This window comes from Colletotrichum acutatum (assembly GCF_030867785.1).
Source record: "Colletotrichum acutatum strain CBS 112980 chromosome Unknown BDZ83scaffold_2, whole genome shotgun sequence".
NCBI classification, from domain to species: domain Eukaryota; kingdom Fungi; phylum Ascomycota; class Sordariomycetes; order Glomerellales; family Glomerellaceae; genus Colletotrichum; species Colletotrichum acutatum.
In genome coordinates, this window is record NW_026848996.1 from 570377 (window position 1) to 594710 (window position 24334).

The following is a 24334-nucleotide window of genomic DNA, read 5'->3' on the forward strand; positions in this document are numbered from 1 at the left end:
GCCACGGCCCAAAGCTGTATTACGAAATACGTCCTCACCCTGGCGAACAACGACAGACCAAGAAAACAAGGCTGCTGGCACGACACCGGGAAGGTATGGTTCATCCTCAAATATTAATATCCAACATGAATCTTGCGGGATATAACAACCAACTCTGCTGACCTTGGCTTCTAGCATACATTCCGCGTCATGGGAGAAGCAGATGAACCTTGGCGAACATGGCCGGACTTCAAACTGAAGGTTCGTGGCCTTCCTGAAGCCGTTGATCTATCTGAGCTATACGACTCCTTCAAACAACATGGAAGTATCTCTTTGCTAGAGATCGGAGAGAACCAGAATGGCCAACGCGATGGATACGCCCTGGTTCGTTTTGAGCCTCCACCTAAAGTCAACTTCTGGTCGTCAGGATTCCACATGGTCCTGTACAAGGGAGGCAAGAGCGCTCGTGTCACCCTCCAGCCTTTCCGGGCGCTCCATGAAAGATACTCTAATTTGATCAAGAGTCCCTCGAACCCCAACATCTGGTTCGATTCCAAGATGATACTTGAAGCGGAACGTATGGACTTTGGCACGCGCTTACAGGAGAAGGAGATGATGGTTTTCAGATCCGTCCACAAGGGCGTGCGCATCGACATGAGTTTGACCAAGAAGAAGCTTACCATCCACTTCGATACTTGTCCTCTGGACTCATCTGAAGACCAGAACGGTGACGAAGACGAGGAGATATTTCACCATAAGTGCGGAATCGAGTTCGCCCGCCTCACTAGTGTTTATCGAGTCGACCGAGATGAGGACACACTTCTGGTGATACCGTTAGAGCTTCCACCTATGTTTTGGACGAAGGCAAGCAGGAAGATACGAAGCAAGATGGCTGTAAGCAAGACTTCATGGGGCATTACGGACATGTGGGAAAGACGCACAGTCATATTGCACAATGATCAACTACCGAAAGACTTTCCGATCACACTTCAGTCAGACTTCGAAGATCCTGACTTCATCAACACTGGTCGCTGGACAACTTATAGATTCGCGATCCCAAAGGCTGGAAAAGACATTCTGGACAAATTCCTGCAGGCTTTAGAGGCCCACAACATCACGGCCATTGCTGCAGAGCACTTCGTGACTACCTCTTTGCGACCTCCTCTGCTCGGTACTGTGTTTAGAGCTCAGGCCCCAAAAAGCCGATTGCGATCTTTTGACCCTGATTCCGATAATCACCAATTGCCCTTCGAGGTCCACTACCAGCTTGAGGTCTGTATCTCACGGGGCATTCTATCAGAGTACTCCATCAACCAGGCATTCATCGACCGACTGTGTCAGATGGACAAGGACCGGGCGAAGTGGATGCTCGAGTACTTTGCGGATCAAGGAAAAAGGGAATGGAACCCGATGGAGATGCTTGGGAGTGAAGAGGCTGCTCTTTACTTTCCTGGCATGAGTATGCCATACTACTGCACCACGATCCGAAAGGTCATTGTCACACCGTCAACCATGCACCTTTGCTCTCCAAGCGTCGAATCCTCCAACAGGGTATTGCGAAAGTATAACTCTTATCAAGACCGCTTCTTGAGGGTTCAATTCACGGACGAGCTGTACAGAGGCAAGATCTACAACGATGCAGGCAACGAAATTCACCACCGTATCTACCGTGCCCTGAAACAAGGCATCAAGATTGGCAGCCGCACTTACGAATTCCTTGCGTTCGGAAACTCGCAAATTCGAGAGTGCGCTGCCTACTTCTTCTGTCCGACCGATCATCTTTCATGCGATCAGATTCGAGACTGGATGGGACATTTCAACCACATCAAGAATGTCGCCAAATACGCTGCTCGTATCGGCCAGTGCTTCTCTACAACGCGAGAAATCCGAGGTGTCACCGTTCCTCAGATCGTACAAATGCAAGATATCGAGCGTCAAGGCTATTGCTTCAGCGATGGTGTCGGCAAAATTTCGAAGCTATTGGCCGAAATTGTAGTCCATGAGATGGGCCAGGATACGGTTGGGATACCCTCTGCTTTCCAGTTTCGTATGGGTGGCTGCAAAGGCATGCTGGCCGTCTGGCCTGACGCCAAGGGCCTTAACGTCCATATTCGACCTTCACAAGAAAAGTTTAGGGCCCAGTTCAACGGCCTGGAAATCATTAAATTCGCGCAGTTCTCTCCAGCCACGCTGAATCGACAAACCATAACCATACTTACGACGCTCGGTGTCAAGGACAGTCCGATATTGAATCTTGCTGAACAACAAATCCAGGGCTATGAGAAGGCTATGAAAGACCGAGTCGCCGCTGCAAGCTTACTGGGGCAATACATTGACGAGAACATGACATCTCTAACCATCAAAGACCTCGTCTGCTGGGGCTTCATGGATGCAGAGATTCAAGAGCCGTTCGTGCTGACAATCTTGGATCTCTGGCGGATCTGGTCTATGAAGCTATTGAAGGAAAAGGCGCGCGTGGTCGTCAATCAAAGCGCTTTTCTTCTCGGTTGCCTGGATGAGACAGGCACGTTGAGAGGCCACAGCCAGGCAACTGAGGGGAAGAAAACCAACAACATCGAGGACTTGCCGCAGATCTTCCTTCGAATTCCGAATCCCCAAGATGGAAAATTCTACTGCGTCACCGGCGTTTGCATTGTGGGACGAAACCCTTCACTTCATCCAGGTGATATTCGGGTTGTGGAAGCGGTTAATATCCCTGAACTCCATCACCTCCAGAATGTTGTGGTGTTTCCGAGCACCGGTGATCGAGATGTCCCCAGCATGTGTTCCGGAGGTGACCTTGACGGAGATGATTTCTTCGTCATCTGGAACCAAGACCTCATTCCCAAGAACTGGCACCACGAGCCTATGAACTACATCGCGCCCAAAGCCCCGAAACTAAAGCGAGATGTCAAGGTATCAGATCTGAGAACATTCTTCGTTCGTTATATTCAGAACGACTGCCTGGCCAAGGTTGCAACTGCACATTTGGCTCACGCTGACTTGTCCAAACAAGGAGCGAACGATAAGAAATGTAAGTTAATTGTCTGCGAGTGATAATAGATGCAAATTGACACCGACTTTCTAGGCTTGAGGCTGGCAGAACTGCACTCCAAGGCAGTAGATTACGTCAAAACTGCAGATCCGGCAGAATACCCTGACGAGCTCGATCCCAAACAGTGGCCGCACTTCATGCGCAAATTTAATACATACAGATCCCGGACTGCACTTGGCAAGATCTTCGACAGGATTGTTGAGCAGGAGCTCAATCCTCTTTACGACAAGAAGTTCGACGGAAGGGTGTTGAGAAGGTTTGAACTGCCCGGAGAACTTCTACAAAAGGCTCGCAAGATCAAAAATCAATACGACACAGCTATGCGTCGTCTCATGAGTCATCGCGAAATTCACACTGAATTCGAAGCATGGACAGGCTTCATCCTGTCGAAGCCCCGGGTTGGCAACGGCTACAAGCAGCAAGAGGACATTGGCCGAGAATCAGCGGCACTCAAGCAAAGATTCCGAGAGATTTGCTACACAGAGGCCGGAAGCAGACGATTCGAAGACTTCGCCCCTTTCGTGGCCGCAATGTATCAAGTGACCGAGCAAGAGGTCAATGCAGCGCTTGCAGACGAGTACGAAGACGAAGATCACAAGCGACAATCGATGCCCCTGATCAGCTTCCCGTGGATCTTTCACTGGATTATGGGGCGCATTGCCACAGGCAAGGTCAAGATCAAGCCTACCGTCGACCCCGAAGCCAAGGCGGTACCCATGAGGTCGCACCCCATTCGTCGATTCGAGCAAGATACCAAGGCCGCTCAACAGGAGACTCATCTCGACGACGGCAGAGTGGTGCGCCATGGTGACCTATTGGAGGTATTTGAGAGCACCATGAAGGAGGCTTCCGGAGTCTCACCATTACCCGAGGACCGCGATGCTACTACTGGCCAGGAGGAAGAAATACACGTTGAAGAGGAAGACACTGCCATGGACGCCATGGACCGACTGATGGAGAGTGCCTTGATCTGAGGATAGTGAGGCGCCGAACATGGCTTGTGTCTGCTGCGACACGGGCGTTTGACAGGTCATTCCCGTAACGGGAGTCATTAATCATCGACAGCGGAGGAGCCGCAGGAGGAGCGATAACGGAGAGCGAGGGCTTTTCTGTCTGTCTCACGGTTGGGCCTCGATAGTTTCCGAAACAACCCCCGTCAGCCGACCCTTCTTTTCACATTTTGACTTCTTTCCCGTACACAGATAGGTAGACAGGTACAATGGATGCACAACAATCATCGGGTTCGCTTCTTGACGCACGAATCGCCCGTTTCCCCAATGCCACTGTGACTTTACGGCCCAAGGGGGGGGGGGGGGTTAGTGAAGTCCCGTTCCCGGCTCGTGTCTTGAGTACGGATAGATCCTTGATTTCCCGTACCGATGGAGGGTAGGCGGGCGGGCGACTTAGAATGAATGTGGGCTGGGTTCACGTTGCGTTGCGTCGCCGTGGGAAAGAAAGTAGCCAGGGCTCAAGGGCTCATGGGGGTAGGTAGGGGAAGAGGTGTCAAGGGGAATGTAGCCCTACCTTTTCCGATGCCGTTCGGGGAGCCGACGGGACGTTTGCCGGATGTGCGGTGGGTTCCATTGCTTCGACAGCCCCGAAGAAACATCAGGCGGTAGGGGAGGATGGATGGAAATAGAAGGGGGTTTCGCGATGGCAGTGGCACGCAGAAAGGACATAGGTATTCGTACCTTACCTTGGGTACTTCCGTCGCAGCGCAGCACAGCGCAGCGTGGGAAAAAAGGGGGTTGCGCGTACTATCTGCCTCTTCCCCCCGGTGGCCGTCCAATCCGAATTCGTGCACATCAGTCCAAAAAGGAAGTATCGGGCGGTAGGGCGGCGGCGGCGGCGGGCGGGACAGGATTTGAGTAGGAGGATGAGAGGTATGGGGAACGAATGTCCAAGAGAAAGAAGGGCCGTATAGACGGGCTTTTCCGGATCGTCAATGTCATCACTCTTGGGATAGGAACATCTACTTGGCACACGCGATGTCAATACCGTTTTCACAATTGGATGGCGTGTCACTGAGTGTGTTCCTGGTGCCTGACTGACTGAACTGTCTGAATGTAGACCAAGTGTGGCATGGAAATGTCGAGTTGCGATTGGGGCATCGGATTTACTCCATTGTCCCCCCTCCTCTCCCACCGGTAATCCTCTGGTACGAAATGTCCCCCCATACCTACCTAGGTATTTCGTGCCTTTTCTCCTTCGCCTGGCCTGTGTGACATACATGTCTCCAACGTCCTTCCCACATGTTCTAGCCAAGCCTGACGACGACGGCGACGACGGCTACAGAGTACAGACTTGTCTGTTCTGTTCTATTCAGCCCACGTCTGTCCACAAAACAATTGCCGATCAAACGGCAAAACCTAATCGGGCGCAGCATGCATACAGCGAGATCACTTGACCCAGAGACCAGCGCACTGTCGAGAGTGTTGGTGGTTCCACTTCCCAACAGACGTGTTGTGTTGTTGCAACACTATAATTCCCACTTCTCCATACGATCCAGCAATATCTGATCAAATAAGAGGGGAAGGGGAAGAAGAACAGTAGGATCCCGCAACACGATCCCGTGGTCGGACGGGGTTCATCATTGTCTTGGAACCCAGTGGCGATGACTGGTACCAAGGCAGTGGATTGGGGAACGGGGAGGCGGGCAAGGAGACGGGGGAAAAGGGGAGCAACAAAAGAAACCGAGAACGACGTGTGCTCTTCAGCTTCTTTAGTCTGCTCCACGTCCGAGCGGGCATAAGAAGAAGACAAAAAAAAGGCGGATCGTGAGGAAGAAGAAGTCGAAGTCGAAGTAGAAGCAGAAGCAGACAGGGGAGTAAGGATGTTGCTTGATGGTTAGGTTGCTGATCGCAAATCCCCCCCCTCTCTCTGTCTACTCCCCTTCTTTCTTCACTTCCTGACGCAAAGGTCTGTTCTCAGCACCCACTTCTCGCCTGCGCTGACCTCGCGCCCCTCGTGCTGTTGATAAGTGGAACATGTGTCAGTCTGCAGTGGCCTTCGCTGCGACCAGGTACGGTTGAAAAAAAGAGATCAAGGAACAGGTGGTGTAGGCAGGAGGGATGCAGGGGTTTTGTTGTGCTGCCCAGGTTGCCAGGTGGTACCGTGGTGCAGAGTGGACATATCGGAGTTCGGTGGTTGGGAGGGGAACTTTGAAGTGATGGAATTGGCGCTCAGCCAGAATGCGTGAGAAAGGAAGAGGCAGAGAGATGGAGAGATGAGGCCGCAGCTGAGGTGGCCGTGGTTGGGTCCTCGTTTCGCGCCACTAAAAGCAATGAAAAAAAGGTACATGAGAGTGAATTGCCAACGAATACATCGTGGTGGCAACGGTCAATGTTGCACAAAAAAAGCGACAGGTTCAGGTGCATCTGGCTATGACCATGGTTCGTTCGGGGATCAGGGGAGGACGCATGGAGTTTTCGAAAGTACAGAGGACTGAAGAGCTGAAAATTCTGAACAGAAGAGACTTACCAGCATGCAGTCGTCGCCATGCTTGTGTAAGAGGAGCATGCCCGTTTCGAGGGCGACCGGGATCTCCTCCTTGGCGGAGCGGCGGTCGTTGGGAAAGAAGACGGTCTCGCCGCCAACACAGCCCTCGGCGGAAGAGGTAAGATAGAGGAGCAGCGTCCAGGTTGTCTTGCACGTGACGGGTCCGGAGGAGGGTTCGAGGTTGAGTGATACGTTGTTGGAATCGTCGTCTGTAAGCGGGGGTCCAATGGTCAGCCCAGGTCGATCTCGAAGCCGGAGATGAGGAGGAAGCCTGCACGGAAGACAAGTGAAAGGATACAGAAGAAAAGAGTCAGAGCTCGGAAGAGAAAACACCATAGGGTCGCCGGAAGACAAGGGAAGCATGGTGGCCCTGGTTCTCTCAGTGCCGAGTTTCTTGTTTGGATAGGTAGATGCGAGATGTCGAGGGGCATCGCTGGATCGGACTCGCAGGCTCCCGGACTCAGCTTCCCACATTCATCAAGGGGAAGATAACGCCATGAAGCGGATCGGGATGGAACGATCCGCAGGGTTGTGGCTTCTGGGACGAATCGTTGGGTCTCTGGTGCTCGGATGAAAGATCGTGATGACTGGGAAAGTGCAAACAAAAGAGGACTGAGCGGAGGAGACAAGATATCATATATCATATATGATCATCTCAAGGGCAGATCGTTGGTCCAGACACTTGTTGTGGATCCCCAAAATTGTCTCTTCAAAGGCCAGTGGTTCGCCGAGCTCACATCTTTCAGCAGGTTTCTCATGCAGAGTCGAAAGTCACGACCTGCTTCATAGACACGGGTCTTGGATTCTCGGTGGTTGAGACATGCATAGATAGTAAGGGAACCGTGGTAAAAGATAGTGTCCACAGGAATGGGTCGATGAAGGTAATTGTCATAGGAAGGGGGAAACGTATGAACCGAGCATGACCAAATCCTCGTACAATCTGCTTAGTGACGGGCATTGTGGCAAATCCACTGGGACGGGGCAGTGATTTTGCAACGGTCTCGTTGCAACCCAGCTTCAGGGGCCCAGAAGCGTCGCTGTGGAGAGAGCTCTTCGTTGATGTCATGAGAAGTAGGTAGGTAGGTAGCATGGCCACGTTCCCAAGACAGAGGCTTGTAGAGCTCTGGCACATCGCAGTCTTTCAGCCAGTGACAAATATGTGCAGCCTATGGCAATCGCGCGAGGACCTCGAAGCACGTGGCCACTGGCCTAGTTGCATAGAGCGGCGGAAATCTTGTTGGTTGACTGGCATAGTGCCTAGTTCTCTCGGCGCCTGTGGCGTTGGGTGACAAGAGAATGATTTGACTATGAGACTTACAATGTGCATCGAAATACTGGCCCTTGGAGTAACGATAGATGCGAATATTGGGATTCAGGCCGACGACTTCACCGCCCCTAGAGCAATTGATCCATGTTAGTCTCATGACAAGCCCTCAGCTTTAGCGAAAAGACCTCCACGCAGGCGGTTTCTTCTTCTGCGTGGGTTTCATGTTTGTTATAACTGTTTTTGGGTATTTGATTGTGCGCAGATGCTGGCGGATCTAGCCGGAAGCGCGTGGGATGCGTTGTTCATGGCAAGGGTGCACTCGAAGGGCCGGGGGATGGGTAGGTAAGGTAGGGACTAGGGGAGTTGGAACAGAAGACAGTGGACTCACCATAAACCCTGAATGTCTTCTTGAGCAAGCGATTCGCGCAGTCCGGTCTCCGTCCACAGGCGTTGAGCAAAGGCGGCATCCTGCACTTGAAAACGGTCATTCACTCTAACCGCCTCTCCCCGCTTAGGTCGACCAGGGGTGGTGATCAGCGGTAAACCCCTCAGAAAAATGACATAGGAACTGCAGAGGGATTTTGGCCAAAAGTTGCGAATCAGGACGACCTTGTCCGGGCAAGAAGCGAGCTGGTCGGCAGCCAGGTCGGTAACTGGTAACGGCGGTTTGAACTGGGGCCATGCGGGCGGTGCGGCGGGAATCGAGGCGGCTGTGGTCAGCTTTGCGTTGCCGCCATTGTTAGTTCCAGGGCCGGCCTTTGTCTTGCCGATGTTTGTGTTTTTGGGTTTCCCCATATTGTTTGGCTTATCCCCCACGGTATACCGATAGGGTTCGTGCTGTGCCGTAGTATGTACAGAAAGAATGGAACGTGTTTCTCGGGATGATGTGCAGCGGGCCAAGTAATATCAGGTGGCTTATGGTTCCTGACGGCTGTCTGGGACACAACTGAGGCTCCCACTACTATGTAGCAAAGTGGCGTGGCAGAGAGGAGGGAGAGGGGTGGACGCCGACAGACTGATCTTTGCAAGAAACGATGGACAGGGTTGGGTTGGTATATCAGGCGGTTGATTGGCTGGTGAATATCGACCGAATCGAGTCTGCAAATCGTTGTTGCGCTTGTTTTGTGCTCCGAGGGATGTCGTTGGAGCCCTGATGATCAACCCACGTGAGAGCTGGCGGGGATAAACCAGGATGAGGGATGCTGGGAACTGAACCGCGATTCGTCGGCGGCTGGCAGAACCCTTTGATGATGACGTCCAATCTCTCGGCAGGTTGGGGGTTTCGTGCGTAGGGAGAAATGTAACTTTGTGGGCAGCAGTCTGCACTCTGCAGAAAGAAAAGAGAAAGATGTTGACGTTGAGTGGTTCATGATGGATGAAAGTGGGCTGAAATGATGCAGGCGCTAAGGTTAAGTATCCTGACATAATCGTTTGCCGCTTTACAGGTGCCCTTGCTCTTTTCACTATTGCTATTTCTATTCTTTTCTTTAAGGGTATTTCTTGATAAATATACAGAGAATAAACGTAATAGAAGAAATCAATATAATAGAGATGATAAAAAGAACAAGAAAGTCGGGAACAATACCTAACCAGCTAGGTACTACAATTGTTTGTTGACCGGCATCCTATTTTGTCACCCGCTTGGTAGGTACGGAGTAAGGTAGAGTAGGTGGTAGCCTTGTGTGGCCCAGGTGGTTGTACTGTGTGCGGCTCACAGTGTGGACGGTGCTCTCGATGGCGTGTGCGGCGTACCATCCTGAGAAGCCGCGCCTTACCCGACCGCCGCCGCTTCCATTTCTGAGATCCCCGTGGACCCATGCCAGAGTGGATCCCATCTTCTCCGGGGGCCCGGGGGAGTCGCCGCCGGGACCAGGGCCTGGCGATGGGGGGGCAGCGCTAAACAATGGTCTCGCTCGATCGTGAGAATCGCCTTTTCTTCCTCCCACTGAACCTGAACCCTCCCTGCCTTGTCCTACCTTTCGTCATATCTCAAACAGCCAGCCTCCGTCTCTCTGTGTAGCTTTCATCAGAAAGTGACAATTGATCAAAAATCCCATTTCCCCTCTGCCATGTCTGGGTCTTCCTTGACATCTTCGGTACTCGTGACTAAAGCCTGCAGCGTGGCGTGCTCCTAGCAAATACGACTTAGATTCGCACGCATCCCTTTCCTCTCTGTCGGATTTCAGTCTGTGCGCAGCGTCCCGTCGCTTTGGCGCCATATCCTGTCGGCTCTCGCGACCTGGAGCTTGCTAAATTTGACCGCAACGCTGAATCGTAAAAAGCCCATGAGAGGGAAAAGGCCGCGGTTACCAAGTAGGTAGGGTGCGATGGGGAGAGACCCACGACGGTTAGTAGCAAACTTTCGGCAACGCGGTTGCTCCCGTCGCCCTTCGAAACTTCCGTCGTACAAGTTTGCTTGTCTTTGGGGTGGCCCGTTGGGCGATCGGTTCATTGCATATCAAACGGCACTTGTTGATGGCTGATAGGCAAACTTTGAACTTGGCCGTCATAGCACGGCCGCATTGGCCCATCGAATCGATCTGATAATCACACGATGTAATCTGGCAATCTGATCCGTGACCCAGTGTTGTGGTAAAGGAACCGTGGCACCCCAGGTTCGAAAGGTACGATAAACTCGCGCCTCGGCGATCGCGGAGATTCCCACCTGCACTGCACTGCATATCGAAAAAATCTGGTCCGTTGCTAAAATCCCTCATCAACGGCAGCAACTGTAATTCACCAAGAGAAATCTTCTGCTGTGGATAGGCGTCAATTTTGGCTGGATCCTCGACGTAATTGGGCCCTGACTTCGTGACTATTGCCTTTCCTGGCTGAGGCGCTAGATCTCGTAACAAGTGATATATGACAGGATCCGACAAGTCGTAGGCCTGTCGCGTCACGAAACCTGCCAACCTCCTGATTGATATCTGCACATCTGACCTCGTCACTCGCTTTGACCTTGAAGAACAGGACTCATCCTTGTTGATCGCAAGAAAGTTGTCTCGCGCTGTAAGTCGTCTCCCCTACGATGTGAAACTGCAGGTATCCTTCTTTGGCGGCGATGAAGAAGACACTCAACTTGGGATGGAACTGATTTTGGCCTGAGACAATCCGGTCAATTTGGAACTCGTCAGTGACCGTGAGCCAACACATGTCTCCCATCCAACTTGATTGTGGCTTGTTTGTCTTGAAGTGTTCTGTCGGACCAGGTGCCCGACTGTCGGGACGCCGTTCTCCTCAATCGAGCGTACGGAGTAAGGTATGTTGAGGAAGGGTAGCTCTGCCGTAGTCTCCACAGACGACGATTGGCAGCGCACCACGCTGACGATGCTTTTGTGCAATGCGCTACATCTCATTTTGCGACTGAATTCGAAATCACATCTCACGAACATGAATGGGATAACTTCACCCACTTTGTGCCCATTCGTAATCCGCCCCATGAGCACATGATGCCTCGACCCAGTCTTTTCATCATTTTGCAGATTCTCAACCTGATGCGCCCGTCTACGACCTGGATCGCTTTGGTTCTGCACGAAGAACACGATCGCAATCTACTCAGTCCCTTGTCATCGTAGCGCTGTTGACGACAACGTAACGGCGGTAGTCTTGCTTTCGGGCTTGCGTGAGGTGCGGCCTGTCCAAGCAAGGGTCAAGAGCTAGGCAAAAGATGGTATTCCGCAAGCGAATGGACTGTTGTAAGTTTTCTGTGGTGACATCGCATCGGGTATCAGCAGGATCAAGTGCTTGTCGTCTCCAGCACAATGGAAGGTGTATGAAGAATTCGGTTTTAAAGGGCGACCAACCACAAGAAGTGTCGTCGATAAGGATCGCGTTTGGTGTTACTGTTTGGACGTTTGCCGAGCCTGCATTGGGCGCCTTTTGCCAGGCATCGCGCGCATGCGCTGGGGAACCCAGCAGCTTGGTGCAACCAAAAACCGACAGCGTGTCACGAAATCGTCAAAATCCATCAACGATCCAGCAATCAAGATCTCGGACAATCGATCGCTGCCGAGACAAGCATGTCTTCAGGCGTTTTTGCAGTTGGCGAATGAAGGCCTCCGAGCTGGGGACATGAGTCGTAAAACAAGTAGGCCCGTGAGGCGTCGATGGCGTGTAAGTGCAGGTAGTTGAGAAACGACACTTGATCTGTCATTTTGACGGTCTCGCACAGATACTTGTTGCTGGAAAGCCTTTGAGTGTCCAGTGGACAAGTGGAATAGGCGGCGGGGTCTAGGCATCTCGCCAGATGCAGCCATCAGTGAAGCTGGGCAGGCCCCGGGGAAGGCATCCGGCCATCTGACTGGCGTGTCATCTGCAGGTGATTTCAATTGATGGGAGCAGCCGTTGCAAGGTGGGCTGTCATCCCAAGATGGGTTGGGAGGCAGACTGGTCGTATCTTGCGGGCCATGCTGATTGGGCATCGTAATCATGGGGAGAGCCGTGTGCCATTGCTCGACAAGGGCTTTAGCGCAGCCATCTGTTCCGTAGCGCCAAGGAGCATATTAGACCGCTGCGATTGCCAGCAGGTCATCTGCAGAGGCCGGAGAGGAGGCCGGATGGCTTTCGCGGACGCAATCTTGAGGTTTCCGCCCTTCTTAATATGCCGTCCACGCTGTGGCTTGGCTGCCGCAATTGCAGTTGCAATCGCTAGGTACCTGACGAGTCTGGATGCGTGGCTTCTGGAAGTTGTGTAGGTAGTGTTGACTGTGGGCCAACGTGCATTTCGTCCGTAGCGAACGGTAGTATTTCACGAGTCGCCAGCATGCTGCGAAATTGCAAGATACAGATACGAGGGTAAGTAGGGTGTCGACAAGAGAAAATTTTCTAAATTTGAGTTAGGCGAATTCGTTTGCGTCATTGTCTTCTTCTTCTGCGACTTTGAGGTGCATTATGCTGATGAGAAAGATGTGGAAGCAAAACACCACGCCGGGGGACGGGAGAGAAGGAGATGAGATGGAAGCCCAGGAGCATCGCTGTAACCTGGAAGGAACGTCCGTTGTAAACCTTGGCCGGCACTGAAGCCGATGCGTTCCGGCATACGTGCCTACCTGACGTGACTTTCATTACATAATGCACACAGCGCACAGCCCGCTTAACAGCTCAGTAAGCTCAGCAAAGGTCTATGCACCAAACGAAACACCAAATCTGCTTTGTTACATATCCAGGTACAGGGCCCGAAAATTTTAGTGGCGGGAACTTCCTTTCCCCGACTTCCAATTCAGAGGAGCTCCCAAGTCTGTCCCGCCAGAGCTCCGCTTTACCTCCCCAGTCCCTCAATACCAACTGCGCAAGGGACTCAATCGATACCCATCTCGATCAATTGAACTGGCAGATGCGGTTCTGAGTTTGGTGAGTAACCTCGATAATCCCACGATGTTTTGAATTGTCTGACAATAGCCTCAATGAAAGGGGTATAATCCGATGCTCGCGCAACTCTCCCCTTCCGCCATGGCTTCCCAGAATGAGTCGCCCGACACTCGGCCGACGCGATCACAGGCCCAGCCAACATCCTCACAGTTCCAATCGAGAGCCGCGAAACAACTCGGCCTCTTTTTCGCCGGCGCTGGCTTCTTCGTATTTTCGGCAATGGTTACCCGACGCTCTGTAGCCCGCAAACAACTCGCCGCCTTCCCGAAATTCTATCAACCTAGCCACTATGCTGCGGGCAAACAAGGAAATCCAGAGGGTGGCATGATTGCCGTTGAGGCTTTGAATCTGGCGACACTGAACGTCATGAGCTTCGCAATCATGATGACTGGTGGTGCTGCTTGGGCATTTGACGTGTCTTCGGTCGACGACTTGAGAGAGATGGCTAGGAGAAGCATCCGTGGAGCGGCTGGCCAGACGGACGAGGCGGCTGAGAAGGAGTTCGAGGAATGGGCTGCCAATGTTTTGACAAAATTCGGCAAGATGCCGGAAGAAAGCAAAAAACAAGAGGACACCAAGACCGAGGCCGATTCAAAGACAAGCAAGTAATGACAGTGAAGTGGCTACTTCTAGACCATGCTTATCTCCTCTGTCGCGAGCTACGGACGCTTCCTGGCCAAGCCTCACATTTGGTTGCTACCAGATTCTTTCCGCCGCGACAAAATGTACAATTGATAAGGCGAATATCGCCACTTAAGACACATCTCACCATCAAGCGACTGAACAGCTAGCACTGCCCGCTCTGAGCTAGCCTTACTACCCAGCAGGAGTGCTGGCATTCGTGAGCAAGCGAGACCGGATGGTGTCTATCGAAATGAAGAAGCCACCAAGATGGCGGTGTTGACTTTGGTCTCAGCCTATGGCGGAACCTCGGTGGCCTCGGTCCAAGTCTACAACGGGGCTCTGTGTTCTGCACCGCGGCGTTCCTGGCAGCATACGGAAAGGGTGATCAGTTATGCTGTCTTAGAGTCAAGTCGGAACCCCCAATTTGTGGACCGCAAAGACTCGATAACTTCATGGGAGAGAGGGGTTTAAGCCCATGTTCGACTTGGGAATCCCGGCGGGGTCACCGCTTAGAAGCTAGTGGCTGAGGAGGTTTGCAGGCGTCCGGCTACTCCACGTCCGCGCAGTCTGGATGGTGTTCCGGCATGGTCGAACAGCCAATGGCATGTCTCGCCCTATCACTTCTCAGAATTTTGCGTTCCATGTTCATGACATTTCTTTTGAAACGAGTCTCTCTGTCTGCAGTGCTGCACCGAACAAGCGCCATGCTATGCTGCCGCGAAGGCTTTCCCTCTATTCAGACAGCGTCAATGGCGTCAAAAAAAGGTCTAACAGTTGGATATAGTTGTCGCAGATGATGCCTTTTTCCCGCTCCCGAGACGTTTTACTCGAAGCTCTTTCTTTTGTCGACTATCAGTGATGATCCAAGTCCAAGTGGCCAACGACGAGAGAGGTGGACGATACGAACTGGCTTAAAGCCATGTTCCGATACAAAATGGTGCTTGGCACGCAATTGCGAAGGCACTGGCTGGCTAACACAACCGTACACAACCACACAAACGTGACAAGCCAGTGTAAAGCAGCCAGGTCTTGAGTGTGGAGAAAGGGTCCGAGACAGCCATGGCGGCATGGCCTTGCTACTGTGGTATACAAATCAACCCCCCAGTCGTCCCGGCCTGCCCCGTCATGATCCCTGGTCTGTCGTGGACAAGGATCTGGACCTTACGGCCCTAGGTACCTAGCAGATCGCCCTCTAGTGCATCCTGGGATTTCTTCCATGTACACGCCCTTACCCCTTGACCCTACGTCCGCAAGAGATGGGAGGGTGTCGACTGGGATGGCGTACGAGTTCATTCTGGCGGATGTGCGATGAGGCTTCCGCTGCAGCTCCTCCTTGACCCATGGTATGGGTATCGGACCCGAACCGATGCCAAGTCGCATCTGGTACCGTCAAGGGCCCTAGGCGTATGCGTTCACGCTTCTCTCATATTCCGATTTGTGTTATAAAATTCGTCACTTCCTCGTCAACACTGCTGGTCACCGCTCCTCCATATTTCTTCACCTATATCACTCTGCCTGATATCGACGCTTCGACGTTGTCTTCGCACACACCACCTCCTACTCTGTTCACAGTGTAGCCTGGTCTCGACTCATCTACAAACACAACGTCGACTCTCACCAAGCAATGTGCCACGCCGAAAACTGTTAATCCTCCTGGTGGTGTTGATAGTTACCTTGCGGCCTGCCCACTTCTTTCTTTCTTCCTTTCCACCAGACTAGCAGTTTTCCAAGGAAGACGACATGTCGAATACTACGCTTCTGGATAGCGACCCAGTCAACGCAAACATGCAGCCAGCGCATGGTACGCTTGTCCATGACGGACGATCTCTCGACGGCCAGGAGTACCAGCGAGGTGATCCGGTGGCCATCGTCGAGAACGGCACAGGAGAGGACCTTTCCGATGCGTTGCACATTCTCAACCTCCGGACTAACCAGTGTATGCTCGTGCCTTTGAAGGCTGTTTGCTGGGTCCCGACTCACACTGAGCAACGATCCGGAACCACTTTCCTGCTTACATTGTACGGACCGAGCCTGGATTTCCGCCGTTCCGCCTCGGAGCGCCCTCAGATGGGATATCGTGGCATCGCAACGCTCTTCGGCTCCTGTGTCTACGTTGGACGCGAGGTCATGCTGGAGGGCAACGCATCAAGAGTCAACCTGGAACCCGCCAACAGAGTCTCCTTGTTTACGGCCCAGTGGGACGCTCTTTCACTCAGCGTGGATGTGCAACAACCTGCACTGACTCCTTCAGCATCCTCTTGCGCATCGTCCAGAAGCCCTTCTGAGTCGGGGGACGATGTTCCGCCTCCTCGGTTCTACCGTGTGCAAGGGCGTCGAGACTCTGCCATCGAGATTCGAGACCCTGATTCTCCCATTTACAAGTCTTCTATGGGACGAATGGTGAGCACCCAACCTTGAAAGCCATGAAGGCCAGAACTTCAGCTGACCACTCTTCAACAGTCCACTTCACCTAAGCCGTTCCACATTCCCACTGCATCTTTCGCAACGAAACACAACTCTCGCATTGTTGCTGAAGCACCGAAGACCCGACCATATGGAAGCAATACTTGGTCAGACTTGGAATCTGATGACGAGTTCAGCTTCGACATTGATCCGTCATTCAGCCTCGATCCTGCTTTTGCTGACAATCTGGACCTCTGCATCGGCGAGCATTACATGGACGGTATGATTGTAGACGCCGATCTGCAGGTCAACTTTGTATTCATGCCGCAAAACGAGAGCAGCAACTACGTGCCTGGACAACATGACCAGCAAAGGCCGGGTGGCAACGCTCAGGAGCCTCTGTGGGCCACACAAGGCCTCAACACAGATAACGGCAATGCTTGGGATACCTTGCAGATGCCTCCACAGCACGTTCCAGAAATGCGGCAACCCCAGTTGCCAATGCCCCAGCGACAACAGGCGCTGCCCTCGAGGACGGTCAACCATGCCGACTACTACGAGCAGTATCGCCTTGCGGAGGAGCAAGGCAGCTCTCACAATCATAACGGACCTGTGGGCCATCATCCTCAGCAACCGGAAGCTGTTCACATGCAAAATGACCCTCGCGCGGGCTACTTGCCATCTCAGATTCCTCCTTCAAACCCTCCTCAGCCCCTCCAAGATTTCCAAATGCACCCACGGTATCCGGAACAGTCGAACAGACTCCCGATGCCAGGCCCCTCATTCCCTGCGCCTCAAGAGGTTCACGTTATCCAGAGCAGCCGCCCCGCATCCCGGCCATCATATCCCCTTCCGTCGAGCTCTTATAGCCCGGTACAGGAAGGCAGCTTGCCTTCGACTTCACAAAGTCAACAGCCAAGACGTAGCCCGCGTCCTGACGATTCTCGCCCTTCGAGCACACGCGGAACGCCAGTCATGGCTCGCCGAGCACCAGCTCAACCCGTTCATACGTTTACGCCGAGTGTAATCATCGATTCCTTCCGACAGAGCACACAAGCTCACATAGGCTCCTTGGAGAGCCATTGTGAGCAACTACAGCAAAGCCAAGCCAGCGATGACCAACTTCGTCAAGCAAACGAGTCGCTTCAAGCTGCTCGACGAAACAACGAGGAGTCTTTGCAGCTCCTCGGCCTGCTTCAGCCGATCACTGGTATCCCTTTGAAGGGCACAGAGAAGAGGCTTCAGTCAATCGCTGATCAGATTGTCGATGCAATCAAGAGTCTGCTTCCCGACGGCAGCGATGTTTCTGACAAGACGATCGAAAAGTTGGACCAAAAAGTACAAAGCCTCAAGGAGTTCATCGAGTACGTTGAGGGAGTTCACCCTGAGGTGGTCAAGCGCGCGCAAGACCCCGCGACAGCATCTACAGACAAGAGCCAGACTGTCCCAGTTACGACTGCGAACCGAGTCCCCTCGGCTCCCGCATCCGTTTCTTCTCACACTGCGGATGAGTCTGACTCCTGTCGCTGGGTAGACGGCCAGGCTACACCCCCGCCGGACCGATCCGCAGCAATGGCCTTGAACCGAGACCGATCCCGCATGTTCCGGGACATGACTGCTGCCCATGGCCGTCGTCCCGAGCCGCGCATCAATACTGCTCCAGAGTACTATGCTCCCACCAGCTACAGCCAGCCGTCATCCCGGATTCATTCGCCGCTGGCCACCCATTCTGCGCCCGCCGAGCCTCCACACGCGGCTGGCCACGGTTTCTTCCAACAGCCTCTTCCGACACAGATCCAGCAGACGATGCCCATCACCGAATTCGGGGCCCCGATGCAGGATCGAACGATGCACGCTTACCCGCCTCCCACCTCGGTCGAAATGATGCGGCCGATGCAGCCCGTGTCGAGCCTCCCACCTCAGCACTACACGACGCATCAAGAAAGCAACTTCTACCTGCGACCACCGCCACCAAACTGCCTGTACCCAACGACAGGAGCCGAGATGGCCCAGGCTGCCTACGCTCCGCGGTCGCCAGTGGCTTTTCAGCCTGGCCCGGGTCCAGCGCAGAGCAACTACTACCAGGACATGCGATCTGCTCTTCCGGACCGGCGAACGGTCCGCCAGGAGCGCCCCGCTCCTTACTCCCTCAACTATAGGGATCAAAGGCGACGACGAGGAAGCCAGTGATGGGCACCTCCGATTTCACACGAAACATTTTACACACGTATATAGATTGGTTCCTGGTTGGCTCTTGTCTCTTTGGCTATTCGACTGTGTCGATGGTTCTCCTTTTTCTGTTTATCATCCTGGTTCAAGCTAGCGAGCATCTGATATCCTGCATATTGTTATGGCGAGGCGTTCTCGGAGCGAGATCGATTGTTTCCCCGGAGCGGACTAGCTGCTGGAAGATGTGGCGATGACCAAAAATCATCTCAAACATCGCAGCCCTTTAATTTCTAACTACTAAGCATATTTCGAAATATTACGAAGCTGTTTGTTGTTTCAAAGGGAGGCGGAGAAGGTGACGGGACATTGGGTATACGAAAGACAATGTTCACGTTGATGAAGAAAACTGGTTGATATGGGTTTACTCGGGGTTGGTCATGTAAAAAGTTTTTGATGTTTATAGAATGAATGACACAATACTGAACCGATAAGTCGACTTCTCTTACAATCATCTGGTGATTTGGTATCCCCCGACTGACATGATCAAGACGTGGCAAACCACACCACCCGACCGCCGACCTCCTCAGGCTCCGAGGCGCCAAGACAGGCCACTCTTCACATGCACAACCACCGAACCGGCCGGCGGAAAGATAGCAAGTAAAGCAGGTGAACAGTTTTCGATCGTCTACCGAACCGGGGGGTTCTCGGTGGCCTAGCACGGGCCTCGCCACCCCCATCCGGGGTTAATCTGCTCCACTTAGCGGGAAGCCGGGATCTGCCCGGCTACGACAGCAACTGACGCAAGCTAGCGACCCGAATCGGTATATCGTCCGGTCGCCGAGCTTTCTCTGACTACAGCCGAAATCGAACGTCCCGCCTCTTTCTGACGTTTCGCAGGAACCCAGGAAGTTAGGAGAGGGGAAGGGGGAAAAGAGAAGGAATTCGGGCCAGTGATTTGTTGGCCGCCTTGGAACGACCACTTGGACAATTCATGCCTCGGCAGGATCGCTACTTAGCGTGCCAAGGGGGGATGCTCATGCATACACGTTCGGTCTCCGTTGAAGACAAGTGAAGATCAGTGGATTGTGTGGACCCCTCTTTCTCTCTACCTATTCACTAGGGGCTACGTGTTTCCCGTCCCCTAACCTTTCCTTCTGTCGGTGAATAGATTGACGACGTGTTCTTTTCGGATGTCTAGCTTCATCTACCCCGTTGGCTTGATTCGATAGGTAGAATAGGAGCCCTGAAGACGATGAATGTGGTTTCCACCCCCGCAGAGGGGGTCCATACGGAGAATTCATCCTCCTATGCGGAGGTGGCCTTCTGAGGCCGGGGAAAGGCCGGGGAACGGACGGGGACGGACGGGGGGTCCTGGCTCCGCCTCCTTTCATCGGGCATGATGAGACGTCGATGGGTGCGCCGAGGCATAGACGGCGGTGACTTCCCGTGTTGGAAAGGACCGAAATCCCGGACGCCTATATAAAGACTCGAGAAATTCTACTACGTTGCTCACGGGAGAATATTCTACACGGAGACGTTTCAGCGGCTAGCCTTGAATCATCAAACACCAAACCCAACAAATCAGACTTCAAGACCTTTGAATAGCAAACACACACAACCATGGCCATCACCAGAATCGGACTCATTGCGCTCGCAGACGGCCCTGGACAAGATGAGGCGGTGAAGAGGTTCAGTAACTTTGTCAATGACTGCAAAAAGGTAAGTCCCATACTTGGATCTACCCATCATGGAAAAATCTGAGGCGACATGTTTGGCTAACTTTGTGTTTTTTCTTCGGTATCATTAGGAGGATGGCTCAACATACCTCGTCGCCTCAAAGGCTAGCAAGTGCAAGGTTCTGACCGACGTCCCGGGATCCCAGGCATGGTCCGTCGTTTACGAGATTACGTTTGCCAGTGAAGCGTGAGTACCTGTCTCCCCGGTCTTCCTTCTTGACGGAAATGCAAACTTGTCGCTAAACGACGACGTTGGTGACTAGGGATATGGAGTACTACCAGACCAAAGACCCAATCTACCAAGAGCTCATGAAGCAGGCTGCCGAGGGCAAGGCGACAGGCTTCATTGCTGTGTCTGCAGAGTTCTAGATGCTGGTCGTACAGATATCCAAATGAATTTCAACATGAGTTTATGAAGTATCGCTTTTCTATTCAATCATCCATTCATTCATTGCTATGACGGCAGAAAGGCCCTAGGTATTCAACATGGCCTAGCATGTCCTTTTCCTTCCAGAAAATTGAAGGTTTTGTCCCATCTTGAGAATTTGCTTACGATTCCGCATCGACAACATGAAATTGGCCATGAAACGATACTCTACCGCAGAAATAGAAAGAGGATCTCTGAGCATGTCATCCAGCATAGTTGCACGCCCCAGCTAGCTGCCATGGAGGGGCAGTAGGAAACATCAGTCGACTTAAAGGCTACTTAAAATTAAGACCTCTGACCCTTGGAGAACCCAAGGCTCACAGTTATAAAACCTACAACGTCATAACCTGAGGCAGCCCGGGATCCGATATATTGCCTTCCCGAAGTCTCGGTTCTCGGTAAGAGGTTGCCACCACAAACTCATTCTAGCACTCTCACAACGTATTTACAGTTCTATGACGTGCCTCGCCGCTATTTACAACTTTCATCGCAATCAGCAGCCGTGTTCCTCTCTGTCATGCTCCAGTATAGTCGTAGGCGAAGCAGATTAGTCCCATGAAATGGACTTTGACATCCAATCATGCAGAATACTGGCCAGGCCGATGCCTAGATTCTATAACGCTTATTGCTGGCATTCTGTCTAGACAGGAAACCATCATTGGGAGCAAGGGCATATGGCTTCGATGATGACTGTACTCGCGGTAATGCCCGCGCCGTCTTCTCGTCAATGCTTAGCAAGTTCAAATGATCCCTCTACCGAAGTTTGGGATATCGATGCAGCCCTGGCAGAGACGCGCCAGTGTCATCACCGTCATAGGGTAACCAAACCCTTTTGCTTTTGGAGAATTTAATGAGTAGATGGAATACAAAGAACCTGATATGTGTGAAAGACACGTGCTTACCGATAGTTACTCTGAACTAAAGATGCGACGGACTTGGTGTCTCGATAATATCGAATTGATCACCTTCCCGGAGCGTTTGTCAAAAATGATACAATACTTCTCTCACTTTACAATAGTCAAAGCGACAAGGCGAAGTTATGATATGGGTCGTCTCTCTTGCTCTAGACAATATGAAGCTGAGAATCATACCCGACATCTTGACGTCAAAGGGGCATCGGAGAAGCTCAGAACGTCTAGATCCATCTATAGCTGATAATCATCATCATCATCATCATCATCACCCCGATTTGGAATGTCGACAGAGTAGAATGCCTTGTAAACCATCAAACTATCTTCTCGAGTAACAATCACGCATGAAAATCCAGCTACCATCATCAGAGCCTAGACATGGCCATCCATGACAAGGCCAAGAAGGCCAAGAGATATAGCAAAGCCACTTCAACCCCACTTTCCTTTCTTCAGCCCTCAACGCAAAATTCCTTGGGTAGCAATCCCAAAGGGGGAGGGGGGGCGAGACGTCGTACAAACAAAACCTCGAATGCAAGCTTAAGGCATCAACGCCCCGAGATCTAGACCTCATTTCCCCTTCCAGCTTCACCATATCCAACTCCAACCCCCTCCAGCCCCCTCCACCGGGAACAGCCCATCACCACGAAGTCTCTGCCAGAAAACAAGGCCCTTGAGGAAATCGACGCAAAGAGCCGACGTACGGGAAGCGTCGTCATTGAACAGTACACCCACCCGTTGCCCGTCATCCGAAGTAGAATGAGAAACGCAAACGTCCGTCATTTCATCTCATGGCCAAAGGCCGGTCTTCACCGGCCTTCCGCGGAGAAAACACCGTTCGCCTGGCCTCTTCTTCCCATCACTTGCACCACCCGCAACAAAAAACAGCCATCATCACAACTACCAAGAGAAACTTCAGCTAAATAGAGATAGATACGTACGAGTCAAACTGGTAGAGGTATCGTCAAGTATTTTCATATTCTTCACCAGCCTCAGCGAACTTTCTGAACAAGAAGGAAAAAACCTTCAACATGACGGTAATGCAGAATAAGAGTCATTCCGCCTCATCAACAACGACAAGAGACGCGGTATAGGGTTGGGAGGGTGGATGCTGTCGGTATTTCGAAGCAAAAGCACCAGACGATAGAGTTACAAAACAAACGCGAATAGTGAGAACTCGAATAACCTGCCTCGCCAACAACAGCCCCAAACCATCGCAATCCCGCCGGAGGGATACCTGTCTACGTAGTACCTACCTTACTCACGGACCAAACTCACCTTACCTAACTAACCCCCTTTCAAAAGGTCAAGGTTAAAAGACAGCCGAGGTCTTGGAACCAAAAACAGTAATCGATTCGTCGCCGACAACAACACACAGACATCGCCGTTCAGCAAACGCGTTAAACAGCAGCCATGACGATCCAAATAAACATTCACACACCCCAGCCATCAACATTTAGCGCTGCTCTGACTTACGACGAACCTTCAATCTTCGATCAAAATTACAGTTGTCAGTTTGTTTAGTGAACAGCCGAGCAGTTCATGCCCTCCCCCCCCCTCCTTTCCCTTCCCCAATCTCTCATCTCGGACTTGGGCCTTCATGAGCCGAGGCCTTAAGGAGTCAAAACGAGGCAACACACACAGATAGAGACAAAAGCTCTAGCCACCTACCTTCTCAACTCTCCTTCCCCTCTAAATGTGACGAACCTTTTCTCCCCCCCTTCTTATCTGTCGTACATAGATACCCTAAACCTCGGTGATTTGAGACGCAGAAAGCTCCCAATTCCGAGGTCCGTCCCAAGTAGATATGTGTATGATTTAGACTTTTCGGTAGCCTCTCTATCCCACCGGCTCCGCGGAGGATCTCCCATCTCCCACCACGCACACACTCGCCGGAGCAACGTGCCCGGACGTGTAAAGAGAAAAGTAATCGCCGACCCGGTCGCCCGCGGGTCTCCGCGCGGGAGTGGTCCCCCGGACATGAAGACGGGCGTCATATCATTTGACGCAGCCGCTTTCCTTGAACACAACTCCGTCGTAAGTGAACACAGGGTATCCTTCGCCCTTGCAATATGTTTTCCGCATGACACTAGACTGTGTTATTCAACATACTTCAGGAAAGAGGGCAACGATTTCCACTAGCTTTAGCAGCATGATATTAGGGGTCCAACATGCAGAACGCTATTGGCCGTGTCTGTGTGTGAATTGTGCGGACAAAAGTATAGCGTGCAGCCGCGGGGACCTCCAAAATAGGTAGATAAGTAGGTTGCCTCGAGGCTGTCAACCCGTCGGGGACGTTGAGCAAGTTCTGCCTGCAAACACTTGTTCGCGAACAGAACGAGTAGAGTTCGGTCCATTGCGGGGTCACCCATGACCATCCGTGCCATTGCGCACGTTCGTGGTAAAACGCAGAGGTTAATCTTGACACTTGCAGCGCTTATGGGCACCACTTCAGGAAAGGATACATTAGACGAATGTACTGGCTTCAGTGATGTTGAGTTTCTGTCTGAGGGCTCGCGAGAATGGTTCTCAAGAAGAAGTCGGGCGCAATGAGACGCCCGAAGATGTCAAATCTCTCAGTCCACTTGTTGGAGCATTTGCCAAATCCAATACACCGATTCCGCCGGTTTCGGCACGAGAAGACGGGCTCTCTTCTGAGACGATCCCGATGAAATTGGCAGGTCGCGCCATCATCCCCGACCGAGTCCCGAACGCATCTCGATCGCAAGACCGGCCACGGCAATAACGGTTCCGGTTGCCAGCCATGCGTTGGCTGTGGTTGCTGCGACGCCAACCCGGGTGCCAGTCACCGCTCTGCCGCTTTCAGATGCCGGGAGAAGACCGGCGTGGGCATCGGCAGGATGCACAGTGGGGGCCCCACTCCTCCGTGACGGCGGGATG

At 52.4% G+C, this 24334-nt stretch overlaps 5 protein-coding genes across 5 annotated transcripts; 4 read left to right on the forward strand and 1 right to left on the reverse strand.

Annotated features, from left to right (window-relative positions):
- Positions 1-189: 189 nt before the first annotated feature.
- Positions 190-4249, forward strand: BDZ83DRAFT_687568 (RNA-dependent RNA polymerase; the record flags this gene model as incomplete). The annotated part of the gene is made up of 2 exons (XM_060511279.1): positions 190-3013; positions 3068-4249. 2 exons carry the CDS (start codon positions 190-192, stop codon positions 4006-4008), a joined length of 3765 nt encoding a protein of 1254 aa, XP_060371613.1. The 3' UTR covers positions 4009-4249.
- Positions 4250-5935: 1686 nt separating this feature from the next.
- Positions 5936-8594, reverse strand: BDZ83DRAFT_746491 (uncharacterized protein; the record flags this gene model as incomplete). The annotated part of the gene is made up of 4 exons (XM_060513278.1): positions 5936-6004; positions 6515-6741; positions 7851-7927; positions 8188-8594. 4 exons carry the CDS (start codon positions 8592-8594, stop codon positions 5936-5938), a joined length of 780 nt encoding a protein of 259 aa, XP_060371614.1.
- A 4653-nt stretch (positions 8595-13247) lies between these two features.
- On the forward strand, positions 13248-13775 carry BDZ83DRAFT_746492 (uncharacterized protein; the record flags this gene model as incomplete). The annotated part of the gene is made up of 1 exon (XM_060513279.1): positions 13248-13775. One exon carries the CDS (start codon positions 13248-13250, stop codon positions 13773-13775), a length of 528 nt encoding a protein of 175 aa, XP_060371615.1.
- Positions 13776-15449: 1674 nt separating this feature from the next.
- Positions 15450-18518, forward strand: BDZ83DRAFT_163201 (uncharacterized protein). Its single transcript, XM_060501413.1, has 2 exons — positions 15450-16190; positions 16251-18518. The coding sequence occupies exons 1-2, from the start codon at positions 15531-15533 to the stop codon at positions 18381-18383; spliced, it is 2793 nt and encodes a 930-aa protein (XP_060371616.1). The 5' UTR covers positions 15450-15530; the 3' UTR covers positions 18384-18518.
- A 1350-nt stretch (positions 18519-19868) lies between these two features.
- On the forward strand, positions 19869-20528 carry BDZ83DRAFT_163240 (uncharacterized protein). The gene is made up of 3 exons (XM_060501414.1): positions 19869-20081; positions 20170-20285; positions 20362-20528. Exons 1-3 carry the CDS (start codon positions 19983-19985, stop codon positions 20465-20467), a joined length of 321 nt encoding a protein of 106 aa, XP_060371617.1. The 5' UTR covers positions 19869-19982; the 3' UTR covers positions 20468-20528.
- The last annotated feature ends 3806 nt before the right edge of the window (positions 20529-24334 follow it).

Bases quoted from the DNA above. Each gene is read 5' to 3' on its own strand.
- BDZ83DRAFT_163201 (XM_060501413.1), top strand. From the start codon at position 15,531: ATGTCGAATACTACGCTTCTGGATAGCGACCCAGTCAACGCAAACATG. The intron at 16,191-16,250 runs GTGAGCACCCAA...ACTCTTCAACAG, and splicing joins AGTCTTCTATGGGACGAATG to TCCACTTCACCTAAGCCGTT.
- BDZ83DRAFT_163240 (XM_060501414.1), top strand. From the start codon at position 19,983: ATGGCCATCACCAGAATCGGACTCATTGCGCTCGCAGACGGCCCTGGA. The intron at 20,082-20,169 runs GTAAGTCCCATA...CGGTATCATTAG, and splicing joins TTGTCAATGACTGCAAAAAG to GAGGATGGCTCAACATACCT. The intron at 20,286-20,361 runs GTGAGTACCTGT...GTTGGTGACTAG, and splicing joins ATTACGTTTGCCAGTGAAGC to GGATATGGAGTACTACCAGA.